The sequence below is a fragment of the Eucyclogobius newberryi genome, unplaced genomic scaffold (genome assembly GCF_026437365.1).
Source record: "Eucyclogobius newberryi isolate DKJ021-1_F unplaced genomic scaffold, fEucNew1.0.hap1 SCAF_21, whole genome shotgun sequence".
Lineage (NCBI taxonomy): Eukaryota > Metazoa > Chordata > Actinopteri > Gobiiformes > Gobiidae > Eucyclogobius > Eucyclogobius newberryi.
In genome coordinates, this window is record NW_027315846.1 from 27,582,782 (window position 1) to 27,610,421 (window position 27,640).

Sequence of the window (27,640 nt, forward strand, 5' to 3'; positions counted from 1 at the left end):
CGGAGCTAAGCTAAGCGAAGCTAAAACCCTGCACTGTTAAGCGCTGTGAGATCTGCAGCACTGGACCCCTGCATTGCACTGCAATGGAACTGAGGTACTTTAACTCTAAGGATTGCTTTAACGCTGTGTTTTATGGTGGTTTGGTGTTAGTTTTCATGATTTTCGTCACTTTTGCCTCGGGCACCGGAGCAGACGGCGCTAAGCTAAGCTAAAACGCTGCTTCAGCGCACTGCTGTGCGATCTAGCAGTGTTATTGACTCTAAATCGCAGGTTGCCAAACGTGAAGTTAAACTGACGCCAAAGGGCTTTCTGATAAACTTGATAGACGGCAGACTAATAGAAAATCATTGATAAATAAGGCCTCTAATATTAAATGGACAATGCAGAGTTTTATTGAAAATGGTGAATATCTAATGGTTCTTGGTCTTAATGAACTGGTTTTAAGTTGTGGCAAAACAAGATGTGATTTGTTAACGTGAAAATAAAATTTCACTTAACTCTGTGTTTGTGTGGATTGTTACCTTTAGTGATTAGTGTGATAAACATTACTTAAATCTAAGGTTGTTCTGAATGCACCAAAAACAGTCAGTGTGAGGAGGGGAGGGCTTATCTCAATGAGATGCAAATGAGCCCCCCTGTGACTCTGGGCTCACTCGGGGCCGTTTTCTCAGTAAAAAACTTTCAGAGTGGTTTACATTCAAATGACCACAACTTACTCAAATCTTATCAGATGTACATGAGTGAGACATCATTGGATAGATTTGAAACTACACTTTCAGAATAATAACTCAAAATGTCTCTGGGCAGACTTGTTCCTGGTTTTCATACGGCTGGTCACATATTCACAACAACTCTCAGAAAAGATCACTTATAAACACGTAAAATACAACACAACACACTCACTTTTACAGTTCATCCCTTAAATTCTTCATCTTCAGTGTCTGAGTTGAACAGTTGTGCTGATGCTGTACATCCCACATCCCAGGATGCATCTGGAGTCACGCTGCAGTTCAGTGATGATTCCGGCCTTCGTGAAAACTCTGACCACAGTTGACTGAAACTTTAGCCTTGAGTTTAAAGTTTGCGTCGTAAGCGTGTCTCTTGCGATAATATAATAGATCCATGGTCTCTTGGCAGGAGCCGTCTTGGCCCAAGATTCTTGGGGTCCTTTCTTATTTAGGTGTCCGCGTTGTGCCTGACGTATAATGTAGTTTACATTTTAACAGAGCGCCGTGTGTAGCAGTAGACTACTGTTCCCAGAATGCTTTGCATACATGTTGTTGGGACTTCCGGTTCCGGGGTAACGTAAACGTGCTTCTAGACATTTTAATATTATGAATAAGTTACATGTTTAAACAACGTTTATAGAATTGTACTTTACTTTGTACTACTATAAATGACTGCAACAACAACCTAGAAAAGAACATCGTGGATAAGTAGCTTGTTCTGCACAAGCTTGTGATATAATGGTTAATTGGCTTGGTTGGCGGTTATAACAATTATACAAAATCAGAAATGATTGTCTCCTCCTTGAACGGCCACCTTAACGTGGTGGAGGAGTTTGAGTGCCCGAGTTGTAACCCTGATTTCTCTCCCTCTTGCTCGCTCGCACTCTCTCTCTTTCCGTTAGGTCATCACGTTGACGTAACGGACGTGCTGTGCGTCGTGCGTCAGTCCGACATGTGACGGTGCGCCGCCAATTGGCTGCATATAATCAGGAAGTTAGCTGCGGCTAATAACATGCCAGGTGGGGGAATTCGGGCTGTTGCTACAGGTGGGTTAAAATAGTATCTTCCTGTTTTGTTGTGTCTGTTCAATGTACTAAATGCATTTACTGTTCAAATCTTAGGAGCCGACTATCAGGCCCAGATCGTCTTAATTAGAGTGCGTTTTGCTAACCTTGAAACCGATGAGTGCTACACAGAGTGCTACATTGACTAGCTTAGCTTAGCTTAGCCGCGCCCATTGGTTTGAATGGGGTGGTTAGCATCATCTTTAATGTCTATTTCTTCAAATATCATATGATGTTATGAAGTGAAGGTGTCTTGCCCTCTCCAGGTGGGTGGGGAGTCCTTGCCCGCTCCAGGTGGGTGGGGAGTCCTTGCCCTCTCCAGGTGGGTGGGGAGTCCTTGCCCTCTCCAGGTGGGTGGGGAGTCCTTGCCTTCTCCAGGTGGGTGGGGAGTCCTTGCCCCAAGTGGAGGAGTTCAAGTATCTTGGGGTCTTGTTCACGAGTGAGGGAAGGATGAGATTGACAGTTGGATCGGTGCAGCAGCTGCAGTGATGCAGTCGCTGCATCGACTGTTGTGGTAAAGAAGGAGCTGAGTCGAAAGGCAAAGCTCTCGATTTACCGGTCGGTCTACGTTCTGCCCTCACCTATGGTCATGAACTTTGGGTAATAACCGAAAGGACAAGATCGCGGGTACAAGCGGTCGAAATGAGTTTCCTCCGCCGGGTGGCTGGGTTCTCCCTTAGAGATAAGGTGAGGAGCTCGGCCACACGGGGAAGTCTGGGAGTCCTTGTTTAGACTGCGGACGGCGCCACCCGGCCCCGGATAAGTGGAAGAAGACGGATGGATGGAAAAATTGCCAATCCTTTTTATTTTGCGAAAAACAACATTAACTTTTATTGTCCCATCCTTAAGACCACATGGCAACTGTTATTATTAAAGATTAAATTAAATTTTGATTAAATTAAATTAAATTTGAATATCAAAAAATACTATTCTCACCTGAAAGACAAAGACCTTACAGACGCTGCCACTCGTTCAAATATAGAATGCCTGGGGTTGTCTTCTTCTTCGTCAGACGGCTCAGACCTGGACTCCTCCTCCTCCTGTTGGAGCACATGTGTATTTATATATGAAGAGTAAATAGTATCAGATCAAGTGGTATAGCAATGTTCATGAACACTAATCAGAGATTAGAGATTTCATGTTGGGCTGCTGTGGCTTGGTTGTTCAGTTCCTGAGTCACACATGCCAGAGCCGCATCTCTTGTATCTTTGCGTCTGCTGCCTTTGTAATCCTTGCAAAGCCGCCATAGGCACTGGGTCTATCTCGCTCCTGGTCTCCTCCGGGGCGGTACCCAGCCCACACCGGGCAGGGCTGGTGCTGATTAGCCCACTTAGCTGTAGCTTGGCTAGCTTGGTTCTCAGTGGTGTTGTTCTTGTTCCGTTTCTTAGGCATGTTTCTGAAGTGAGGGTCAAAGCTTATTTTAAGTCTGGCGTCGCGTTTCCTTTGGCCCAATAAGAATCACTTCTTGACGTGGCTCTACTGAGTCGTCTTTCAATATTTTTTCTCTGGGTCTTCACTCCAAATTGGAGCTCACTGAGTTCTAATTTTCTATACCACACACAGGCATGGGCAGGCATTACAATACAGTAACAATGCATTCTGCCAATACAGTGCTTTTCTTGACACTCAACCACATTTCACATTGTATTATTCATTCAATCTACACTTCAAGAACGCGTAACGCGTTAGAGTACACAAACAAGGAACGTAACATGTTAGAGTACTCAAACAAGGAACGTAACGTGCAAGAGTACTCAAACAAGGAGCGTAACGCGCTAGAGTACTCAAACAAGGAACGTAACACACTAGAGTACTCAAACAAGGAACGTAACGTGTTAAGAGTACTCAAACAAGGAACGTAACGCGCTAGAGTACTCAAACAAGGAGCGTAATGCGCTAGAGTACTCAAACAAGGAACGTAACGCGTTAGAGTACACAAACAAGGAAAATAACGTGTTAAAGTACTCAAAAAAGGAACGTAACGTGTTAAGAGTACTCAAACAAGGAACGTAACGTGCAAGAGTACTCAAACAAGGAACGTAACGCGCTAGACTACTCAAACAAGGAACGTAACACGCTAGACTACTCAAACAAGGAACGTAACACGCTAGACTACTCAAACTAGGAACGTAACACGCTAGAGTACTCAAACAAGTAAGGTAACGTGTTAGAGTACTCACAAGGAACGTAACCCGCTAGAGTACTCAAACAAGGAACGTAACGCGTTAGAGTACTCAAACAAGGAACGTAACGCGTTAGAGTACTCAAACAAGAAACGTAATGTGTTAGAGTACTCAAACAAGGAACGTAACGTGCTAAGGTACTCAAACAAGGAACGTAACGTGTTAGAGTACTCAAACAAGGAACGTAACGCGTTAGAGTACTCAAACAAGGAACGTAACGCGCTAGAGTACTCAAACTAGGAACGTAACACGCTAGAGTACTCAAACAAGGAGCGTAATGCGCTAGAGTACTCAAACAAGGAACGTAACGCGCTAGACTACTCAAACAAGGAACGTAACGTGTTAAGAGTACTCAAACAAGGAACGTAACGTGCAAGAGTACTCAAACAAGGAACGTAACGCGCTAGACTACTCAAACAAGGAACGTAACACAATAGACTACTCAAACTAGGAACGTAACACGCTAGAGTACTCAAACAAGGAAGGTAACGTGTTAAGAGTACTCAAACAAGGAACGTAACGTGCAAGAGTACTCAAACAAGGAACGTAACGCGCTAGACTACTCAAACAAGGAACGTAACACGCTAGACTACTCAAACTAGGAACGTAACACGCTAGAGTACTCAAACAAGGAAGGTAACGTGTTAGAGTACTCACAAGGAACGTAACGCGTTAGAGTACTCAAACAAGGAACGTAACGCGTTAGAGTACTCAAACAAGGAACGTAACGCGTTAGAGTACTCAAACAAGGAACGTAACGTGTTAGAGTACTCAAACAAGGAACGTAACGTGCTAAGGTACTCAAACAAGGAACGTAACGCGTTAGAGTACTCAAACAAGAAACGTAACGCGTTAGAGTACTCAAACAAGGAAGGTAACGTGTTAGAGTACTCACAAGGAACGTAACCCGCTAGAGTACTCAAACAAGGAACGTAACGCGTTAGAGTACTCAAACAAGGAACGTAACGCCGCGTTAGAGTACTCAAACAAGGAACGTAACGCGTTAGAGTACTCAAACAAGGAACGTAACGCGCTAGAGTACTCAAACTAGGAACGTAACGCGCTAGAGTACTCAAACAAGGAGCGTAATGCGCTAGAGTACTCAAACAAGGAACGTAACGCGTTAGAGTACACAAACAAGGAACATAACGCGTTAGAGTACTCAAACAAGGAACGTAACGCGTTAGAGTACTCAAACAAGGAACGTAACGTGCAAGAGTACTCAAACAAGGAGCGTAACGCGCTAGAGTACTCAAACAAGGAACGTAACACGCTAGACTACTCAAACTAGGAACGTAACACGCTAGAGTACTCAAACAAGGAACGTAACACGCTAGACTACTCAAACTAGGAACGTAACACGCTAGAGTACTCAAACAAGGAACGTAACACGCTAGACTACTCAAACTAGGAACGTAACACGCTAGAGTACTCAAACAAGGAACGTAACGTGTTAGAGTACTCAAACAAGGAACGTAACGTGTTAGAGTACTCAAACTAGGAACGTAACACGCTAGAGTACTCAAACAAGGAGCGTAACGCGCTAGAGTACACAAACAAGGAACGTAACCTGTTAGAGTACTCAAACAAGGAACGTAACGCATTAGAGTACTCAAACAAGGAACGTAACGTGCTAGAGTACTCAAACTAGGAACGTAACACGCTTGAGTACTCAAACAAGGAACGTAACACGCTAGAATACTCAAACAAGGAACGTAACGTGTTAGAGTACTCAAACAAGGAACGTAACCCGCTAGAGTACTCAAACAAGGAACGTAACGCGTTAGAGTACTCAAACAAGGAACGTAACGCGTTAGAGTACTCAAACAAGGAACGTAACGTGTTAGAGTACTCAAACAAGGAACGTAACGCGTTAGAGTACTCAAACTAGGAACGTAACCCGCTAGAGTACTCAAACAAGGAGCGTAACGCGCTAGAGTACACAAACAAGGAACGTAACGTGTTAGAGTACTCAAACAAGGAACGTAACGCATTAGAGTACTCAAACAAGGAACGTAACGTGCTAGAGTACTCAAACAAGGAGCGTAACGCGCTAGAGTACTCAAACAAGGAACGTAACACGCTAGAGTACTCAAACTAGGAACGTAACACGTTAGAGTACTCAAACAAGGAACGTAACGCGCTAGAGTACTCAAACTAGGAACGTAACGCGCTAGAGTACTCAAACAAGGAACGTAACGTGCAAGAGTACACAAACAAGGAACATAACGCGCTAGAGTACTCAAACAAGGAACGTAACACGCTAGACTACTCAAACTAGGAACGTAACACGCTAGAGTACTCAAACAAGGAACGTAACGTGTTAGAGTACTCAAACAAGGAACGTAACCCGCTAGAGTACTCAAACAAGGAACGTAACACGCTAGACTACTCAAACTAGGAACGTAACACGCTAGAGTACTCAAACAAGGAACGTAACGTGTTAAGAGTACTCAAACTAGGAACGTAACACGCTAGAGTACTCAAACAAGGAGCGTAACGCGCTAGAGTACACAAACAAGGAACGTAACCTGTTAGAGTACTCAAACAAGGAACGTAACGCATTAGAGTACTCAAACAAGGAACGTAACACGCTAGAGTACTCAAACAAGGAACGTAACGTGTTAGAGTACTCAAACAAGGAACGTAACCCGCCAGAGTACTCAAACTAGGAACGTAACACGCTAGAGTACTCAAACAAGGAACGTAACGCGCTAGAGTACTCAAACTAGGAACGTAACACGCTAGAGTACTCAAACTAGGAACGTAACACGCTAGAGTACTCAAACAAGGAACGTAACGTGTTAGAGTACTCAAACAAGGAACGTAACCCGCCAGAGTACTCAAACTAGGAACGTAACACGCTAGAGTACTCAAACAAGGAACGTAACGCGCTAGAGTACTCAAACAAGGAACGTAACACGCTAGAGTACTCAAACTAGGAACGTAACACGCTAGAGTACTCAAACAAGGAACGTAACGTGTTAGAGTACTCAAACAAGGAACGTAACCCGCTAGAGTACTCAAACAAGGAACGTAACGTGTTAGAGTACTCAAACAAGGAACGTAACGTGCTAAGGTACTCAAACAAGGAACGTAACGCGTTAGAGTACTCAAACAAGAAACGTAACGCGTTAGAGTACTCAAACAAGGAAGGTAACGTGTTAGAGTACTCACAAGGAACGTAACCCGCTAGAGTACTCAAACAAGGAACGTAACGCGTTAGAGTACTCAAACAAGGAACGTAACGCGTTAGAGTACTCAAACAAGGAACGTAACGCGTTAGAGTACTCAAACAAGGAACGTAACGCGCTAGAGTACTCAAACTAGGAACGTAACGCGCTAGAGTACTCAAACAAGGAGCGTAATGCGCTAGAGTACTCAAACAAGGAACGTAACGCGTTAGAGTACACAAACAAGGAACATAACGCGTTAGAGTACTCAAACAAGGAACGTAACGCGTTAGAGTACTCAAACAAGGAACGTAACGTGCAAGAGTACTCAAACAAGGAGCGTAACGCGCTAGAGTACTCAAACTAGGAACGTAACACGCTAGAGTACTCAAACAAGGAACGTAACACGCTAGACTACTCAAACTAGGAACGTAACACGCTAGAGTACTCAAACAAGGAACGTAACACGCTAGACTACTCAAACTAGGAACGTAACACGCTAGAGTACTCAAACAAGGAACGTAACGTGTTAGAGTACTCAAACAAGGAACGTAACGTGTTAGAGTACTCAAACTAGGAACGTAACACGCTAGAGTACTCAAACAAGGAGCGTAACGCGCTAGAGTACACAAACAAGGAACGTAACCTGTTAGAGTACTCAAACAAGGAACGTAACGCATTAGAGTACTCAAACAAGGAACGTAACGTGCTAGAGTACTCAAACTAGGAACGTAACACGCTTGAGTACTCAAACAAGGAACGTAACACGCTAGAATACTCAAACAAGGAACGTAACGTGTTAGAGTACTCAAACAAGGAACGTAACCCGCTAGAGTACTCAAACAAGGAACGTAACGCGTTAGAGTACTCAAACAAGGAACGTAACGCGTTAGAGTACTCAAACAAGGAACGTAACGTGTTAGAGTACTCAAACAAGGAACGTAACGCGTTAGAGTACTCAAACTAGGAACGTAACCCGCTAGAGTACTCAAACAAGGAGCGTAACGCGCTAGAGTACACAAACAAGGAACGTAACGTGTTAGAGTACTCAAACAAGGAACGTAACGCATTAGAGTACTCAAACAAGGAACGTAACGTGCTAGAGTACTCAAACAAGGAGCGTAACGCGCTAGAGTACTCAAACAAGGAACGTAACACGCTAGAGTACTCAAACTAGGAACGTAACACGTTAGAGTACTCAAACAAGGAACGTAACGCGCTAGAGTACTCAAACTAGGAACGTAACGCGCTAGAGTACTAAAACAAGGAACGTAACGCGTTAGAGTACACAAACAAGGAACATAACGCGTTAGAGTACTCAAACAAGGAACGTAACGCGTTAGAGTACTCAAACAAGGAACGTAACGTGCAAGAGTACTCAAACAAGGAGCGTAACGCGCTAGAGTACTCAAACAAGGAACGTAACACGCTAGACTACTCAAACTAGGAACGTAACACGCTAGAGTACTCAAACAAGGAACGTAACGTGTTAGAGTACTCAAACAAGGAACGTAACCCGCTAGAGTACTCAAACAAGGAACGTAACACGCTAGACTACTCAAACTAGGAACGTAACACGCTAGAGTACTCAAACAAGGAACGTAACGTGTTAAGAGTACTCAAACTAGGAACGTAACACGCTAGAGTACTCAAACAAGGAGCGTAACGCGCTAGAGTACACAAACAAGGAACGTAACCTGTTAGAGTACTCAAACAAGGAACGTAACGCATTAGAGTACTCAAACAAGGAACGTAACACGCTAGAGTACTCAAACAAGGAACGTAACGTGTTAGAGTACTCAAACAAGGAACGTAACCCGCCAGAGTACTCAAACTAGGAACGTAACACGCTAGAGTACTCAAACAAGGAACGTAACGCGCTAGAGTACTCAAACTAGGAACGTAACACGCTAGAGTACTCAAACTAGGAACGTAACACGCTAGAGTACTCAAACAAGGAACGTAACGTGTTAGAGTACTCAAACAAGGAACGTAACCCGCCAGAGTACTCAAACTAGGAACGTAACACGCTAGAGTACTCAAACAAGGAACGTAACGCGCTAGAGTACTCAAACAAGGAACGTAACACGCTAGAGTACTCAAACTAGGAACGTAACACGCTAGAGTACTCAAACAAGGAACGTAACGTGTTAGAGTACTCAAACAAGGAACGTAACCCGCTAGAGTACTCAAACAAGGAACGTAACGTGTTAGAGTACTCAAACAAGGAACGTAACCCGCTAGAGTACTCAAACAAGGAACGTAACGCGTTAGAGTACTCAAACAAGGAACGTAACGCGTTAGAGTACTCAAACAAGGAACGTAACGTGTTAGAGTACTCAAACAAGGAACGTAACGCGTTAGAGTACTCAAACTAGGAACGTAACCCGCTAGAGTACTCAAACAAGGAGCGTAACGCGCTAGAGTACACAAACAAGGAACGTAACGTGTTAGAGTACTCAAACAAGGAACGTAACGCATTAGAGTACTCAAACAAGGAGCGTAACGCGCTAGAGTACTCAAACAAGGAGCGTAACGCGCTAGAGTACTCAAACAAGGAACGTAACACGCTAGAGTACTCAAACTAGGAACGTAACACGCTAGAGTACTCAAACAAGGAACGTAACGTGTTAGAGTACTCAAACAAGGAACGTAACCCGCCAGAGTACTCAAACAAGGAACGTAACGTCTTGTTGACACACTTAGCTGAGCATGTGACTGAAAGGATTTTATTTGCACTCTTCTTTTATGTCTTAAACTATGTTGTGATTTCTGTCATTTCTTTGTGATTTTAATGCCTTTTCCTGTTGTGAAGCACTTTGAATTGCCTTGTGTACGAAATGTGTTCTACAAATAAACCTGCCATTGGGTTGATTGTATTGATTGTACCGTTGATAACTCTTGAATCATTTCAATCTCTCTGTTTGAGAACAACAAACACACAAGAACCATAAGAACACAAAACCACTGAAAGGGTCAAAAAGGAAACAAAAGGGTTCATGCTGGAAACAGGCCTTGTAGAGGGAAGTCCAATCCGAATGAAGGGCCCCAAAAACTCCCCTGTCACTCCTGACACCAATCCTCAGAAAGAACTGGATATATAACCTCCCTGGCTCTCCACGCCCCCTGGCTCTCCACGCCCCCTGGCTCACCAGGCCCCCTGGCTCACCACGCCCCCCGCTGCACTCTGCAAGTATTTTCCAATCTCCCACATTTGGCACATGGATGTGTCGATGTATTTAGTCACAGAGTTTATGTCCTAAAGCAGACACCAACATGGAGCAGAAAGTCTGATGTGAAACACAAATACATCAAGTCATCAGTCTCTTCAAATGAACAGAAATGTATCACTATGGTGACCACAACCTGAACTCACATGCCCCACGCTGGAGGCTCCACCTCTGCTTCTCCTGGTGTTCTGAGCATGTGTTTTTTACCTTTAAATGTCACCAGAAGGGTCTCGGGAAAGAGTACCGTCTCATTTATCTCCTCCTGAGCTCGTCACAGATGTGATGGAATGTTTGTCGTTGTTGACAAACCTTGTATGAAATATATAAGAAGACACGCTTGTACTGGAGGTCTCCTTTAACCCTGGAGGTCTCCTTTAACCCTTGAGGTCTCCTTTAACCCTGGAGGTCTCCTTTAACCCTGGAGGTCTTCTTTAACCCTTGCAGCCTTCATGACACGTTCTTTCACACAATCTTTAAGAAACATCATTTTCAGGCCTCGTGGTTTATCAGCTGCTGGTCTTGGTTGTCATGGTGATGTGCTCTTTCTATTGTGACAGGAGAGACTTTAACTCCTGAGTCATCAAGGAGCTTAGGAATAATCTTCTCCAAAAAGCTTTCTTCTCCTTCTTCTCCTTCTTCTCCTCCTTCTTCTCCTTCTTCTCCTCCCACAAGCCTCAGGTTAGAACCACGTGATCTGGACTCCAAATCCAGGAGCTTATTTTTCACATTGTTGTTCTTCAACTCGAGTGTTGTCTCCCTGGCCCACAGCGCCTCCATCTGGCCCACAGCGCCTCCATGTGGCCCACAGCGCCTCCATCTGGGCCCACAGCGCCTCCATCTGGGCCCACAGCGCCTCCACCTGGCCCACAGAGCCTCCATCTGGCCCACAGCGCCTCCATCTGGCCCACAGCGCCTCCATCTGGCCCACAGCGCCTCCATCTGGGCCCACAGCGCCTCCACCTGGCCCACAGAGCCTCCATCTGGCCCACAGCGCCTCCATCTGGGCCCTTATTGTCTGCAGATCATCCGTATTATCTGAAACATACTGCTCGACTTTGTCCTTACGTGCTCCTCTTACTCCTGCTGCTTTCAGCTCAGCGGCTCCTGCAGCAGATACGACCCATAGCAGCGATCACCTCGGCTCAGAGAGACTCGATATCACGCTGCATTTCACATTTCTTTTGGACATCTTGAGCAATAACTGATTTTTAGTTATATTCTATCCCCCTTCCGATGCAAAGAAGTTGGGATAGTCTTAATCTGGGCCGGTGGGAGCCTGTTTGTCAAGCGGGGAAGGATTGCGATGCTCCGCCTCAGATTTGCTTGCCATTTTAACCTTGTTGGAAGCTGGAATATAATAACAGTAAAACTAAAGTGACGATTCTGTAGAGTGAACCAACCTGTGCTTTGGACACGCTCAGCTCAGGAGTTTTATTTTGACGTCTCTTTGACCCAGGAACCTTCTTCAGGACCAGTGTGACTCCATTTGGATTCTCTTTGAGCTTCTTCACCAGGTTTGCTCTGCTCCAGCCCACCTGTCAGCCACACATGCTATATGACATATACTATATTTATCCATCCTCAAGGGGGAATTTAAGCACAATCATTTTTAAAATACAAGAAACAAAGATCTCAGTAAGGCAGAGTCATCAGATCTTGTGTCATGAGGGGAGTAACATCCTTCAGGACTTAAGTGTAAGAGCTGAACTGTGGAGACACAAAGGAAAGCTTAGTCTTACCTAACGCTGACTTGCTTTGTTTTGAGGGATGATAAGACCGTTCACTTGTAATATTACCTCTGGAATGTCTCCTGCCACATTTGGTGCAAAAAGTCTGTCACATTTCAGAGAAGCATAAAGCCCATTATATAACTTTCACAGTTGTGAGAGATGCAGAAAGTTGAGGTTCACACGACTCGTCTGAAATCTGCGTGACAACAACTGTCTGTCCTGAGAGAGTACACACTTCACCATGATTTGAATAAAGACAATTTTACCCCACAATATACAATCGCTAATCTACAAAAACATTGTCATGGTCTTTTATAATCATAGAGCACAATTGATTACTTTATTTAGGCAGCCGTATTACCAAACTTTTTGTTGGTTAAACAGCATCATGTGGCTGGCTGACCAAATCCAGTTGTAGCACAGTGATGCTAACTCTCGAAGTCTCCCGACACCGCAGATGTCTGCTCCAGTTTTCAGGTCATTAGATAACATATACATCTGTGTGGTGTTTGTCAAAAATAAACAGGTGTAACAGGGAATCTACAAGTAACACAGGTTCAGAGCAGCACCAGCACTGGAGTCAGTGACTGTGAGGTGTTATTCATCATGCCGTGTGACTCACCACTATCTGGTCATTGACTTGAATCACTTCATCTCCAGCAAGAATCCTCAGACTGACATCAGCAGAGGGCTGAGGAGCAGAGATCAGGACAGGGCTGAGTTAACACAATGCAGAACAAGAAGAACGTGTGCTGTTGTGGGTTTAATCATGGACATTACATCTGGTTGTGCCCTTAGGCAAGACAGACATCTGAGCTTACCAATCTTTGTTAAATGTGGCTTTTTTTTTCTTAAGGGTCTCGGCCTGTAGCTCCACTGGAGTGGAAAGCGCAGCTTGAACTGACGTGTGTGACATGACGTGAGGTGACGCGACATGACGTGACATGACGTGAGGTGACGTAAGGTGACATGACGTGAGGTGACGTGACATGACGTGACATGACGTGAGGTGACATGACGTGAGGTGACGTGAGGTGACATGACGTGACGTGAGGTGACATGACGTGAGGTGACATGAGTTGACGTGAGTTGACGTGACATGAAAGTGAGGTGACATGAAGTGAGGTGACATGAAGTGAGGTGACATGACGTGAGGTGACATGACGTGAGGTGACATGACGTGAGGTGAGGTGAGGTGAGGTGAGGTGACGTGACGTGAGGTGACATGACGTGAGGTGACGTGAGGTGACATGACGTGAGGTGACGTGAGGTGACATGACGTGAGGTGACGTGACGTGAGGTGAAGTGACATGAGGTGAGGTGACATGACGTGACATGACGTGAGGTGACTTGAGGTGAGATGACGTGAGGTGACATGAGGTGACATGACGTGAGGTGACATGAGGTGACTCGAGGTGACGTGACATGACGTGAGGTGACGTGACATGACGTGAGGTGACGTGAAGTGACGTGACATGACGTGAGGTGACATGACGTGACGTGACATGACGTGAGGTGACGTGACATGACGTGAGGTGACGTGACATGACGTGAGGTGACATGACGTGAGGTGACGTGACGTGAGGTGAAGTGACGTGAGGTGAGGTGACATGACGTGACATGACGTGAGGTGACTTGAGGTGAGATGACGTGAGGTGACATGAGGTGACATGACGTGAGGTGACGTGAGGTGACATGAGGTGACTCGAGGTGACGTGACGTGAGGTGACGTGAGGTGACGTGAAGTGACATGATGTGAGGTGACATGACGTGAGGTGACATGACGTGAGGTGACGTGACATGACGTGAGGTGACGTGACATGACGTGAGGTGACATGACGTGAGGTTACGTGAAGTGATGTGACATGACGTGAGATGACGTGAGGTTACGTGAGGTGATGTGACATGACGTGAGGTGACGTGACATGATGTAAGGTGAGGTGACGTGACATGACGTGAGGTGACGTGAGGTTACGTGAGGTGATGTGACATGACGTGAGGTGACATGAGGTGATGTGACATGACGTGAGGTGACGTGAGGATACGTGAGGTGATGTGACATGACGTGAGCAGGGCCGTAGCCAGGATTTCTATGGGAGGATTTTTTTGTGTCAAGGTGGACCTTTTTTAGTATGATGAGGTAGATAACTTACATGTATACATATAATGTTTAATCACAAAAAAAACAAAAAAAAATACACATATACAGTAATTTCACACAGAAACTACAACAGTAGCCGGTTAAACAAATATCTGAACAAAGCTAACACTTCACGGATCATCCAACACTTTACTTCTGTTCTGGTCTGAGCAAGGACTCTTCCAGCTCCAGTCTCCTGGGGTGTTTCCTTGCGAACACGTTCACCATTAAGAAATGTTTACCAGACCAATGTTGGGCATCTTTTTTTCAGCACAACCTCACCTATATGATCAGTTAGTTAGTTTTTCACTTTGACATACTATTTCAACATAACTGGACCTAAACACACACAGAAAACACAAAGTCTGTCTGGAAAAATTATGTTTTTTTAATTGTAAAACCCTCAAACATGCTCAACCAAGCGTTTAAAAAGGTTCAAACTGAACCACAAGGTGTAAATATGAACATATAAAAGTATTCTTGTGATATATACAAGCAATAAACCACTATTTACAAAGAAAGTAGGTAAATTCTCAAGCTTTTTTCTATTTGTGCTACTTCTCAAAACAGTTTCTGTCCAAAATGACACAGAGAGCCACATCACAGGCCTTGCACTTCCATGTGAGTGATGTTCAGAAGGAACTCTAAACCAGGTCTAACCCAGGACTAAACCAGGACTAAAGCAGGTCCAAACCAGGACTAAACTTGATCAACATGAAGTGTGCCCCTCATTTTGCTTCACAACAACTATATTACTGACAATGAAATACTAAAACGCTCCAAAACTACTCAAAAACAGCATGATTCCTCTCGTTCGTTCTTCCTCTTTGACGTCGACAGCAGCCGTCTACGTCACTTAGTTTTCATGCTGCGCGGCCCTAAAGCCAACCATGTTTCAAAACGCACCGGTGCGGGCGTCGACCCAAATGGGCGGTTTGTTCGAACCCCCCGAACCCCCCTTGGCTACGGCCCTGGTGAGGTGACGTGACATGACGTGACATGACGTGAGGTAACGTGACATGAAGTGACGTGACATGACGTGAGGTGACGTGACGTAAGGTGACATGACATGACGTAAGGTGAGGTGAGGTGACGTGACGTGAGGTGACGTGACGTGACGTACACTGAGTGTAGCTGCAGGTGGGATCAATAGAGCACACATTGCATGATGGGCAGAGCATGAAGTGTTTAATAAAATGAGAAGTTTGTGTGGTGTAATTTTCTAGTTGTCACTTAGAATTGGCACTTGCTGAAATGTCTGCACGATCCTTGATGAGGCCCAGAACCGGCTCGTCTCATTGTCTCTACATTTGGGTCAAGGAGCAGAAATGTTCCACAGTAAAGCTTAGAGGATTCATGACATCACAGCTCACCTCCAGAGCAGTCCCGCTCACATAGTGGTTGGTGGAGTTGGTTGACGTGATCTCAATGCCCTGGAAAACCAAAGCACATGTTAGAACTGACTCATTTCTTTCTAATTACTGGAGTACAGTGTACTCACACTCTACAGTATACAACTGGCCATGTACAATGGCATTAATAATAAAATTGAAATGATTTACTAAACACCTTAGCACCATATGTGTTGCAATTAGGGCTGCAACGATTACTTGAGTAATTCGATAAGGAAAAAGCTTTGATTATATTTTTATTGCCTCAACGATTTGTTTAATTTACATATTTAATTAAAAACAGGTAAATCTGTGGTGCATGGAGCGCACAGGACGACTTGTGGTGCTTTTGTTTCACATGGAGCTTGTTCCGCTTGGACCTGCAGCAGCTAAAGCACAAAAGAGAGTGTGACTGGAAAGAGTGACACGGCGTCCTGAACTGCCACTCTAACCACCTCAACTAGCTCCGCCCCCGCGGACACCCCGTCCCCGAAACTGAGGCCAAAGTGAAGAGCACAAGAGCCACCGCTCATAACACCAGCATCACTGGTTCCACCAACAAAGTTTTACAAACAAGTTTCTTATTTTAATTGATGGGACAAGAACACAAATTAATTCATATTTACTGTAACTGCTGACAGTCAATTAGTCCTTTATATATATTCTTTACATACAAACAGAACAGTGAAATGTTGTGGTTTTGCAGTCAAACTTATGTTAAATTAAGAATAAAATGTGTTATTTTAAGCAGAAGCTCCTTGTTTGTTTATTACAATGAACTATAACATTTATTTAAACAATTATTTAATATGCTTTAAATGGTTTACGGAATGTACAAAAAAATAACTGATTAATCAATTAATTGAGGAAAAGAATCGATAGATTACTCGATGACTGAAATAATCGATCGCTGCATAATATTTCTATATCATCAAATCTTTCCACATTGATTCTGAAGGTTCTTGTAAGTGCGGTGTGCTGCAGAGGTTACCAGGGCGTCTCCTGGGGCGGCAGGGACAAGGTGGACACTCTCCAACTCAGCCGTGTGGGACAGGAGCCACTCTGAACTGGACTTTAGGATGTCATCACACACTGACACCAGCTGACGGCCCTGACAAGAAGGCACCACATAATATGTATATTATACACGTCAGACACGTCACGTCACGTCAGACACGTCAGACACGTCACGTCACGTCAGACACGTCACATCACGTCAGACACATCACGTCACGTCAAGACACATCACGTCAGACAGGTCACGTCACGTCAGACACGTCACGTCAGACACGTCCCGTCACGTCAGACACGTCACGTCAGACACGTCAGGAGCCATTCTGAACTGGACTTTAGGATGTCATCATACACTGACAACAGCTGACGGCCCTGACAAGAAGGCACCACATAATATGTATTATACACGTCAGACACGTCACGTCAGACACGTCACGTCAGACACGTCACGTCAGACACGTCACGTCAGACACGTCACGTCACGTCAGACACGTCACATCACGTCAGACACATCACGTCACGTCAAGACACATCACGTCAGACAGGTCACGTCACGTCAGACACGTCACGTCAGACACGTCACGTCACGTCAGACACGTCACATCACGTCAGACACATCACGTCACGTCAAGACACATCACGTCAGACAGGTCACGTCACGTCAGACACGTCACGTCAGACACGTCAGACACGTCACGTCACGTCACGTCAGACACGTCACGTCAGACACGTCAGGTGCCATTCTGAACTGGACTTTAGGATGTCATCATACACTGACAACAGCTGACGGCCCTGACAAGAAGGTACCACATAATATGTATTATACACGTCAGACACGTCACGTCAGACACGTCAAGTCAGACACGTCACGTCAGACACGTCACGTCAGACACGTCACGACAGACACGTCACGTCAGACACGTCACGTCAGACACGTCAGACACGTCAGACAAGTCAAACACGTCACGTCAGACAGGTCACGTCACATTAGACACGTCACGTCAGACACGTCACGCCAGACAGGTCACATAACGTCAGACAGGTCACGTCAGGCAGGTCACGTCAGACAGGTCACGTCAGTCACGTCACACACATCACGTCACGTCACACACGTCACGTCAGACACGTCACATCACGTCAGACACGTCACGTCAGACACGTCACATCACACACGTCACGTCAGACACGTCACGTCACACTGAAGATCTGTGAGGAACAATGACACACTGAAGATCTGTGTAAGGAACAATGACACGCTGAAGATCTGTGTGAGGAACAATGACACGCTGAAGATCTGTGTGAGGAACAATGACACACTGAAGATCTGTGTGAGGAACAATGACACGCTGAAGATCTGTGTGAGGAACAATGACACGCTGAAGATCTGTGTGAGGAACAATGACACGCTGAAGATCTGTGTGAGGAACAATGACACGCTGAAGATCTGTGTGAGGAACAATGACACGCTGAAGATCTGTGTGAGGAACAATGACACGCTGAAGATCTGTGTGAGGAACAATGACACGCTGAAGATCTGTGTGAGGAACAATGACACACTGAAGATCTGTGTGAGGAACAATGACACGCTGAAGATCTGTGTGAGGAATAATGACATACTGAAGATCTGTGTGAAGAACAATGGCACACTGAAGATCTGTGTGAGGAACAATGACAGACTGAAGATCTGTGTGAGGAACAATGACACGCTGAAGATCTGTGTAAGGAATAATGACACACTGAAGATCTGTGTGAAGAACAATGACACACTGAAGATCTGTGTGAGGAATAATGACACACTGAAGATCTGTGTGAGGAACAATGACACGCTGAAGATCTGTGTGAGGAACAATGACACACTGAAGATCTGTGTGAGGAACAATGACACACTGAAGATCTGTGTGAGGAACAATGACAGTGGCAGTGTATGTAGACTTACTACAGAAATGATGTCCTTCTCTTTCTCAAACACGGTGCTGTCCTAGGGAGACAAAAAGACAGATGTTACACTCAACACTCACAATTGCTGGATTTTTGTTGGACATGCTGTGAAATAGCTCAAATAAAACAGAAATCATCGAAACACAGAGAAAGTGTCAGCGTCACCTCCAGAGTCTCGCTCTAAAACCTACAAACCAAGTTATAAATCTGGGGGTAATAATGGACTCAGACTTGAACTTTAACACATCAAATCAATAACATCAGCAGCTTTTTACCATCTAAAAAACATTGGCAACATCAAAAGACTTGGGGTGAGTTAGTGAAGGTCTGACTCCTATTGTCCAGCCCCTCCCCATACGCAGAAAACACACACTTATTACAGCTCCATGAACGCAGCTCCATACAAGCAGCTCCATGAAGGCAGCTCCAGGAACAAAGCTCCATGAACGCAGCTCCATGAACGCAACTCCAACACATACACACACTCACACAGACACACACACACACACAAACACATGTAGACACACACTCACACACACATTCACACACACTCACACACACACTCACACACACACATACACACAAACAAACACATGTACACACACATACACACAGACAGACAGACACACACACACACATACACGCAGCTCCATGAACGCAGCTCCATCACACACACACACACACACACACACACAGACACACACAGACACACGCACACACAGACACGCAGCTCCATGCACACAACTCCAACACACACAGACTCAGACATACACACAGAAACACATGTACACAAACACACACACCAAACACACACACACACAGACACACACACACACACACACACACACACAGCCTCAGGCTGGTACACTCTGCACAAGCTTTTTCTCACAAGACCAAAGAAAGTCTTATAAAGCAGGGGTCCCCAACCTTTTTTGCACCACGGACCGGATTAATGTAGGTTTTAATTTCACGGACCGGTGTGCCAGTTTATGTCGCGGTCAGGTTAACTTGCGCGGAAGTGGGCGGGGCTTAGGCTTCCATTCGATTCAGAAGGCGCGTTTGTACATTATTAAGTGTACCATACCAAAAGATCTGAATTGGAGTAACATAACGTACAGTTGCATGTGTCCTCACTGTTCTTCTGACTGGTGGAAGCTCATCAGATAAATATGGCAAAAATAAGTGCATAAAAATTACAACTCACCACACGCTGAATCAATGGGAGCCCTGCGCGTGTTTTTGTGCAATGAGATGGTCCCATCAGGAGTGATGGGAGACAATGACACCCGCAGTGTGTTTAAGTCCAGTCTGCTCCGTAATTCTGTCTTGTTGCCGTCGAAGATGCTGTCACTCATAGATTATTTTGTGCGGCCCGGTAGCAAACGCGTTGCGGACCGGTACCGGTCCCCGGCCCGGTGGTTGGGGACCCCTGTTTTTAAAGGACTAAACACAAAGCTTTGCTCATGATGTGATATGTGAGAAATCCTGTTCCATTTGTGTGGCATCAATAATCTAAGCCTTAACTCTGCTCTGATCCAGCTAAAAGGTTGAATGGACGATTTTTTTGGCATAAATTTTAGTCTTATTTCCTCGTGGCGTGGACTGCCAATTAGTCCTGCCACGTATCAATCATAAAACGCACCTACCGCTCACCTGCAGCCGCGTCGGCTCGTCCCACATTTCCGCGTGTCTAAGCGCGTTGATCTATCATAACATAACCTAAGTGTACGGGGCAAAATGAAGACGGAGAAAGACTGTTCGAGTTGACTCAGAAGTAGACTGAAATCTACGGGAGACAAGAGATGCGATGTGATCCGTTGCGCTAATAAACAAACGCACGTGTGTGTTGTATCAGTCCGCACGGGGGAGTGCGCATGCGCACTTCCGCCTGCGTTCTCAAATCGCCGAAAAATTGTCCATTGCGCCTTTAAGTAAATAAATGTTAAAAAGTGCTTGACAAAAACACAGAATCAAATAATAAAAACACAACAAATACTTACAATGAGCAATACACATAAAACAATATACAGTCAAATGAGCCCCTAAAGCAGCTGTATTTAAAAGGCCTAATGAATCCAAAGGTTTGGAGCTGACGCTTAAAGTTAAGCTCTCTGTTACATGGCTTTCAATATGAATTATCCGAATATAAACGAATGTATTCTACCAAAGTCAGGACTCTGCTCCAGCCCATATGATTTGACACAACAAGCATATCATTGATCTGATTCTGAAATGATTGTTTCTCCATCTGGACTTTGCTTTGATTGCACGTCCCTAAGTTATGAAAGAATATACAGTACATCGGAAAATGATCACAGACATAAAATCACATGAAAGTTCATTTGACAGTATTTCATCTGTCATTGTGTTTGGCAGATCAAGTAGTTGGTTGTTCTCTCTGTCCGGCAGAATTCATGTGGAAGTAGTGAAGCTGTCAATGTCATTAAAGGAATTCGAGAAGATTTTTTGGTGCCAAATCTGAGTCTCATTTCCTCGTGGACATGGACAGCCGAGTGGTTCTCCCACATGTCAATCATCCCTGCGTCCTATTGCACACCTGCAGCCTCGTTCTGGCTCATTCCCTTCATAGCAGCTCATTTTCCCGGCTGCGCATGCGTGGTTGATATGCTTTATTTTCTTATGCCTATATCAAACCGAATATAGCTTTCAGAGCCATATCCTTGCTAAATAAGCTAAACGGAAGTGTTAACTTTTGATTGAAACCCAGATTAGCCAGCCCTGTAAGGCCAATCAAGTGTCACATACAGGTGCGTATTACTCAAGTCCCACCCTTGCTAATCCAACAGGTTAGATTATAGACTGTGTCTTGACACTATAGACAAACTGCCCATGAGTAGACGAGCACGGGGGTTAAGAGTTTGTATGGCGTTTTCCCAAACAGTTTGTGGAAAGAGCTGTGCGTAAAGAGGAGATAGCGTCTGGGCGTAAAACGTGCGTAAAGCTGGTCTTCTGCCACGTTTATATTGGACATTTTGCTATATTTTAAGACTAAAAACATGTCTAAAATGATCCAAAAGAAAACATACACCGTTCTGGAGGCTGCAGAGGTGTGTCCCGGACCAGAAAGGGACATTTCTGAATTTGAGGATTCGGAGACAACGGATGCTGACTCGGTTTAGGAAGAATATTTTTGATGGATGTTCTCCTTGATATATAAGTATCTTTTTATAATGCATTTGATAAAAAAAAAATATTGATTGGTATCCATTGTAGCTCTATGTTTTGTTCTCTTTGATGCTTATGGGCATAGTTTGTCATATTTTTTAAGAGGGGTAAACACTGTTATTTACTGAATTTATGCCTCAAGTGTGTAACATTCAAAAAGTGCATTTCATGACATTATTATCACATTTTATTTTTACAGGCAAACTTATGGAAGCTTATTGAAAAAAAAAATAGTGACTGACTGATCCACCCTCGCTGTGTGAAGGAAACGTTTCACAGGTCTTTCCTTCTGCTGCTGTCACACTCTACAACAAACACTGTCATACCCATGTGCAATACTGTCATACCCATGTGCAATACTGTCATTCGTATGTGCAATACTGTCATACTCATGTGCAATACTGACATACTCATGTGCAATACAGTCATACCCATGTGCAATACTGTCATACTCATGTGCAATACTGTCATACTCATGTGCAATACGTCATACTCATGTGCAATACTGTCATACTCATGTGCAATACTGTCATACTCATGTACAATACTGTCATGTGCAATACTGTCATGTGCAATACCGTCATACTCATGTGCAATACTGTCATACTCATGTGGAATACTGTCATAATCATGTGGAATACTGTCATAATCATGTACAATACTGTCATAATCATGAACAATACTGTCATAATCATGTGGAATGCTGTCATAATCATGTTGAATACTGTCATAATCATGTACAATACTGTCATAATCATGTGCAATATTGTCATAATCATGAGTAATACTGTCATGTGCAAAACTGTCATAATCATGTGCAATACTGTCATAATCCTGTGCAATATTGTCATAATCATGTGCAATACTGTCAGAATCCTGTGCAATATTGTCATAATCATGTGCAATACTGTCATGTGCAATACTGTCATAATCGTGTGCAATACTATCATGTGCAATACTGTCATAATCATGAGCAATATTGTCATAATCATGTGCAATACTGTCATAATCATGAGCAATATTGTCATAATCATGTGCAATACTGTCATGTGCAATACTGTCATAACCATGTGAAAATTGTCATAATCATGTACAATATTGTCATAATCATGTGCAATACTGTCATAATCATGTGCAATATTGTCATAATCATGTGCAATACTGTCATGTGCAAAACTGTCATAATCATGTGCAATATTGTCATAATCATGTGCAATACTGTCAGAATCATGTCCGATATTGTCATAATCATGTGCATTACTGTCATGTGCAATACTGTCATAATCATGTGCAATATTGTCATTATAATGTGCATTACTGTCATGTGAGGATGTAATACCATCTTCAATATGTGACATTCACTTCACTGTGACAGTCAATTCAATCACTCAAATAAGCAAAAGGAAAGACAATTATTCAAAGTAAGGTTTCTGTTCTATATCATCATAGCCACAATAACGCTTAAAGATGAAATGTAAAGGCAGATGCCAAAAACAAACATGTTACGCAAAAACGTAACTCAATTAATATGTGTAGAAGATGGTAACACAAAGAGACAAAAATATATCTAAATGGAGTAATTTTTTCTGCAATTGAAGTCTGCATTTACAATGAATGATACATTTAAATGGCACAACAGACAATAAAAGTAAGTTATTACAAGTGATAAAATAAGTAAAATATGATAAGAATTCAGTAGTTCAGGACTCATCAGGAGTCATCCTGTGCAATTCAAAGTGACAAAAACATGTTCCTCTGAATGTATTCACCAACATAAAATAACACACATAGTCTTATTCTGTATGAAACCTATTCTTTTACATCAGCACTTCATGTGTCAGTGTTCTCCTTCTGCTGACAAACTGTAAACTGAACTGAATCTTGGTTGACTTTTTGAAGTCTAATGTCAATCTAATTCCAGCATCACCCTGCTAAGAATAATCCAATCAGGAGGTGCAAATGGTACCTGTGGTTCCGGGCACAATCCAAGGCTGTTTCCAGGATCTCTTCTGTAAGCCTCCTTACTCCCTTTATGGCTCCTTACTCCCTTTATGCCTCCTTACTCCCTTTGTGGCTCCTTACTCCCTTTATGCCTCCTTACTCCCTTTATGTCCTCTTTATTTGATCACTCTCTTTACCTTATGCAGCTAACGTGGCAAATGCTACTAGCAGCAAACTTATCATCTCTCAGCAGTGTGAGAGCTCTCGAGTCAAAAGTGGCTAATCCGTGTCCTCATGGCCCTGCCCCTTTCCCACCCATGCACCGCCTCCTGCCTGAAGCGCCACAGCAGATTCAGGCCTGTCCTTAAAGTTCCACTTGGGAAGTAATCATCAACTTTCACACATTCTTCACACCTTTCCAATATCCACTGATTTTCAAGAAATAAATTCAAGTAACCCATGTACCCAGCTCTGACAGTTCTTAACCCCAGAATGTTCCAGACCACCTGAACTATGCCAGGAATGTTTGAGATAAAGAATGTGAGCTAAGCTGAGAAACAGGCCAGGGCGGCAGTAGCTCAGTGGTAGAGTGCTCGTCTTCTGATCCAAAGGTTGGCAGATCCACTGGCCCGCAGGTTGGCGGTGCGATCGCAGCTGCCTCATGTGAATAATGCCGTTGTGTCCTTGGGCAAGACACTTAACCCAACTAGGACAGGCCTGAATCTGCTGTGGCGCTTCAAGCAGGAGGCGGGGCATGGGTGGGAAAGGGGCAGGGCCATGAGGACACGGATTAGCCACTTTTGACTCGAGAGCTCTCACACTGCTGAGAGATGATAAGTTTGCTGCTAGTAGCATTTGCCACGTTAGCTGCATAAGGTAAAGAGAGTGATCAAATAAAGAGGACATAAAGGGAGTAAGGAGGCATAAAGGGAGTAAGGAGCCACAAAGGGAGTAAGCAGGCATAAAGGGAGTAAGGAGCCATAAAGGGAGTAAGGAGGCTTACAGAAGAGATCCTGGAAACAGCCTTGGATTGTGCCCGGAACCACAGGTACCATTTGCACCTCCTGATTGGATTATTCTTAGCAGGGTGATGCTGGAATTAGATTGACATTAGACTTCAAAAAGTCAACCAAGATTCAGTTCAGTTTACAGTTTGTCAGCAGAAGGAGAACACTGACACATGAAGTGCAGATGTAAAAGAATAGGTTTCATACAGAATAAGACTATGTGTGTTATTTTATGTTGGTGAATACATTCAGAGGAACATGTTTTTGTCACTTTGAATTGCACAGGATGACTCCTGATGAGTCCTGAACTACTGAATTCTTATCATATTTTACTTATTTTATCACTTGTAATAACTTACTTTTATTGTCTGTTGTGCCATTTAAATGTATCATTCATTGTAAATGCAGACTTCAATTGCAGAAAAAAATACTCCATTTAGATATATTTTTGTCTCTTTGTGTTACCATCTTCTACACATATTAATTGAGTTACGTTTTTGCGTAACATGTTTGTTTTTGGCATCTGCCTTTACATTTCATCTTTAAGCGTTATTGTGGCTATGATGATATAGAACAGAAACCTTACTTTGAATAATTGTCTTTCCTTTTGCTTATTTGAGTGATTGAATTGACTGTCACAGTGAAGTGAATGTCACATATTGAAGATGGTATTACATCCTCACATGACAGTAATGCACATGATTATGACAATATTGCACATGATTATGACAGTATTGCACATGACAGTAATGCACATGATTATGACAATATCGGACATGATTCTGACAGTATTGCACATGATTATGACAATATTGCACATGATTATGACACCCCAGTGTCTGCAAACATCTGGGGTGTGAATGGGTGACTGGTTCCTTGATGTAAAAGCGCTTTGAGTACCTTGACGGTAGAAAAGCGCTATATAAAAGTGACCATTTACCATTTACAGGCTTCTACTTTAGTGTGTAGAGCAGAACTCATGTTAAATCATTACTTCTTCCTGTTTTAGTCAGACAAAAGCTACATTGTGTTTTGTCTTGTTCCTCATTAATATTACAATGCAAAGTACAAATATTCAATTCAATTGAATTTATTTTTGTAACGCCCAAAATCACAACAACAGTTGCCTCTGAGGGCAAGGGTTATATTATATATACCCAGAAACATCTCAATTCAAAGACTAGTATTGAAAAACAAGCATTTAAAAAGATTGATATTAGAAATTGTTCAAGACCATGAAAAAGACAACATTCTGTTTTGGTTGTATTAATACTGTGTTATAACAATCATTATTGAGTATCCACTGTTAACACAGATCACCATCTTACCTTGTGCTGCTAATATATGTATATGTGATATATTCACATGATGATATATATACAGGGCCCCCTCCTTGCGGGCGGAGCCCTGTAACAAAGCCATAGCCTCGTAGTATGAACCGTAAAAAGGATTTGAATCATTTTTTAATAGTTCCCAGGAAGGATTCAAGATTATTCAAAGAGGCATGAATTACATTTAAACCCATTTCTGACATGTTTTTGCTTAGGAAAAAACATTATAACATTAGAATATTAATCATGTGTATCATTTATCTAAATGAGAAACTGGCCATTCTTTTGAAGATTTCTTCTGTCTGTGAAAAGGTGCTATAAAAATAAAATTTACTTACTTAAACCTTGACTTAAAACTAGCTGAACTATGTCTGTGGAGTCTGACTTACATGACTAAATACAAGTCATTTGTACAGTGTGTAGTATTTGGCAGTGACTTACATTGTTCACAATCTCCCCCAGTTGTCTGCAGCTTGTAAATATGTGCTTAGTGGAAGAATATTGGTTTAACTGGAAGAACTGGTATCTGGAAAAAAGATGATAGGTTTAAAACTGGGATTCAGACATATTTGATACATTTTGTGCCTTAGATTCATAGCCTTCTAGAAACATTTTAACAATACAATCGCTTTACAAAAGGTTCAAGAAAAAAATATATGATTAAGTTAATTTTGCTGGATTAAACTGTATAACTCAGGGGACCATTTGTAGCTAGGGATATCAATATCATGATTATTCTGTCAATATAATCATAACGCTGCCCCAAATAAATTGTCTGTTTGCTGTAACCCGACCCAACATTTTTCAGGCTTCAACAGTCCAGGGGTCAGGCTTCAACAGTCCAGGGGTCAGGCTTCAACAGTTCAGGGGTCAGAGGTCAGGCTTCAACCCGATCATGAGACTAAATCTCCAGATTTTAAGATATTTCAATCGACCTTTTGTACGCCGTTATCCTTTATTTTGGTAGCGAAGGCGAGCGGGTGGAACATGCGGGGGACACCATGTTTGTTGTGATTACGCTGCTGGGTGTGTTGCCCTCCCAGAATGCAAAGCGCAGGTCAAATTTAATATGAAGCGACACCATGATGCAGAACGACGTGAGCGGTGGCAACACCAGTGGCATATGACACGGCTAGTTCGGCTGTCGACTGCCATAAAACAATAACAACAGCAACAACAGTCTAAGGAATACAGTCTGGCGGTAATGCAACACTCGGATGCCAACCGCCATAAAACAACAACAACAACAACAACGGCTAGTTCTATACCGGGTCGGTCGGGTTACAGCAAACAGACATACCTAGTGTGTACTTTGCTTGAGCCCTAGCGTGTACTTTGCTTTAGCCCTAGCGTGTACTTTGCTTGAGCCGTAGCGTGTACTTTGCTTTAGCCCTAGCGTGCACTTTGCTTTAGCCCTAGCGTGTACTTTGCTTGAGCCGTAGCGTGTACTTTGCTTGAGCCCTAACGTGTACTTTGCTTTAGCCCTAGCGTGTACTTTGCTTGAGCCCTAGCGTGTACTTTCCTTGAGCCCTAGCGTGTACTTTGCTTGAGCCCTAGCGTGTACTTTGCATGAGCCCTAGCGTG

The 27,640-nt window shown here is 43.5% G+C and overlaps 1 protein-coding gene across 1 annotated transcript in view; it reads right to left on the minus strand.

Annotated features, from left to right (window-relative positions):
• The window catches only part of cnksr1 (connector enhancer of kinase suppressor of Ras 1), an 81,515-nt gene that overhangs the window by 47,612 nt on the left and 6,263 nt on the right, over positions 1–27,640 (minus strand). The window contains exons 4-10 of the mRNA XM_072457868.1: positions 26,498–26,582; positions 18,590–18,631; positions 16,631–16,750; positions 15,622–15,681; positions 12,731–12,799; positions 11,779–11,913; positions 2,729–2,832 (exon numbers count right to left, since the gene is read on the minus strand). Coding sequence (XP_072313969.1) covers positions 2,729–2,832; positions 11,779–11,913; positions 12,731–12,799; positions 15,622–15,681; positions 16,631–16,750; positions 18,590–18,631; positions 26,498–26,582 — 615 coding nt within the window. The remainder of the gene's footprint in view (positions 1–2,728; positions 2,833–11,778; positions 11,914–12,730; positions 12,800–15,621; positions 15,682–16,630; positions 16,751–18,589; positions 18,632–26,497; positions 26,583–27,640) is intronic.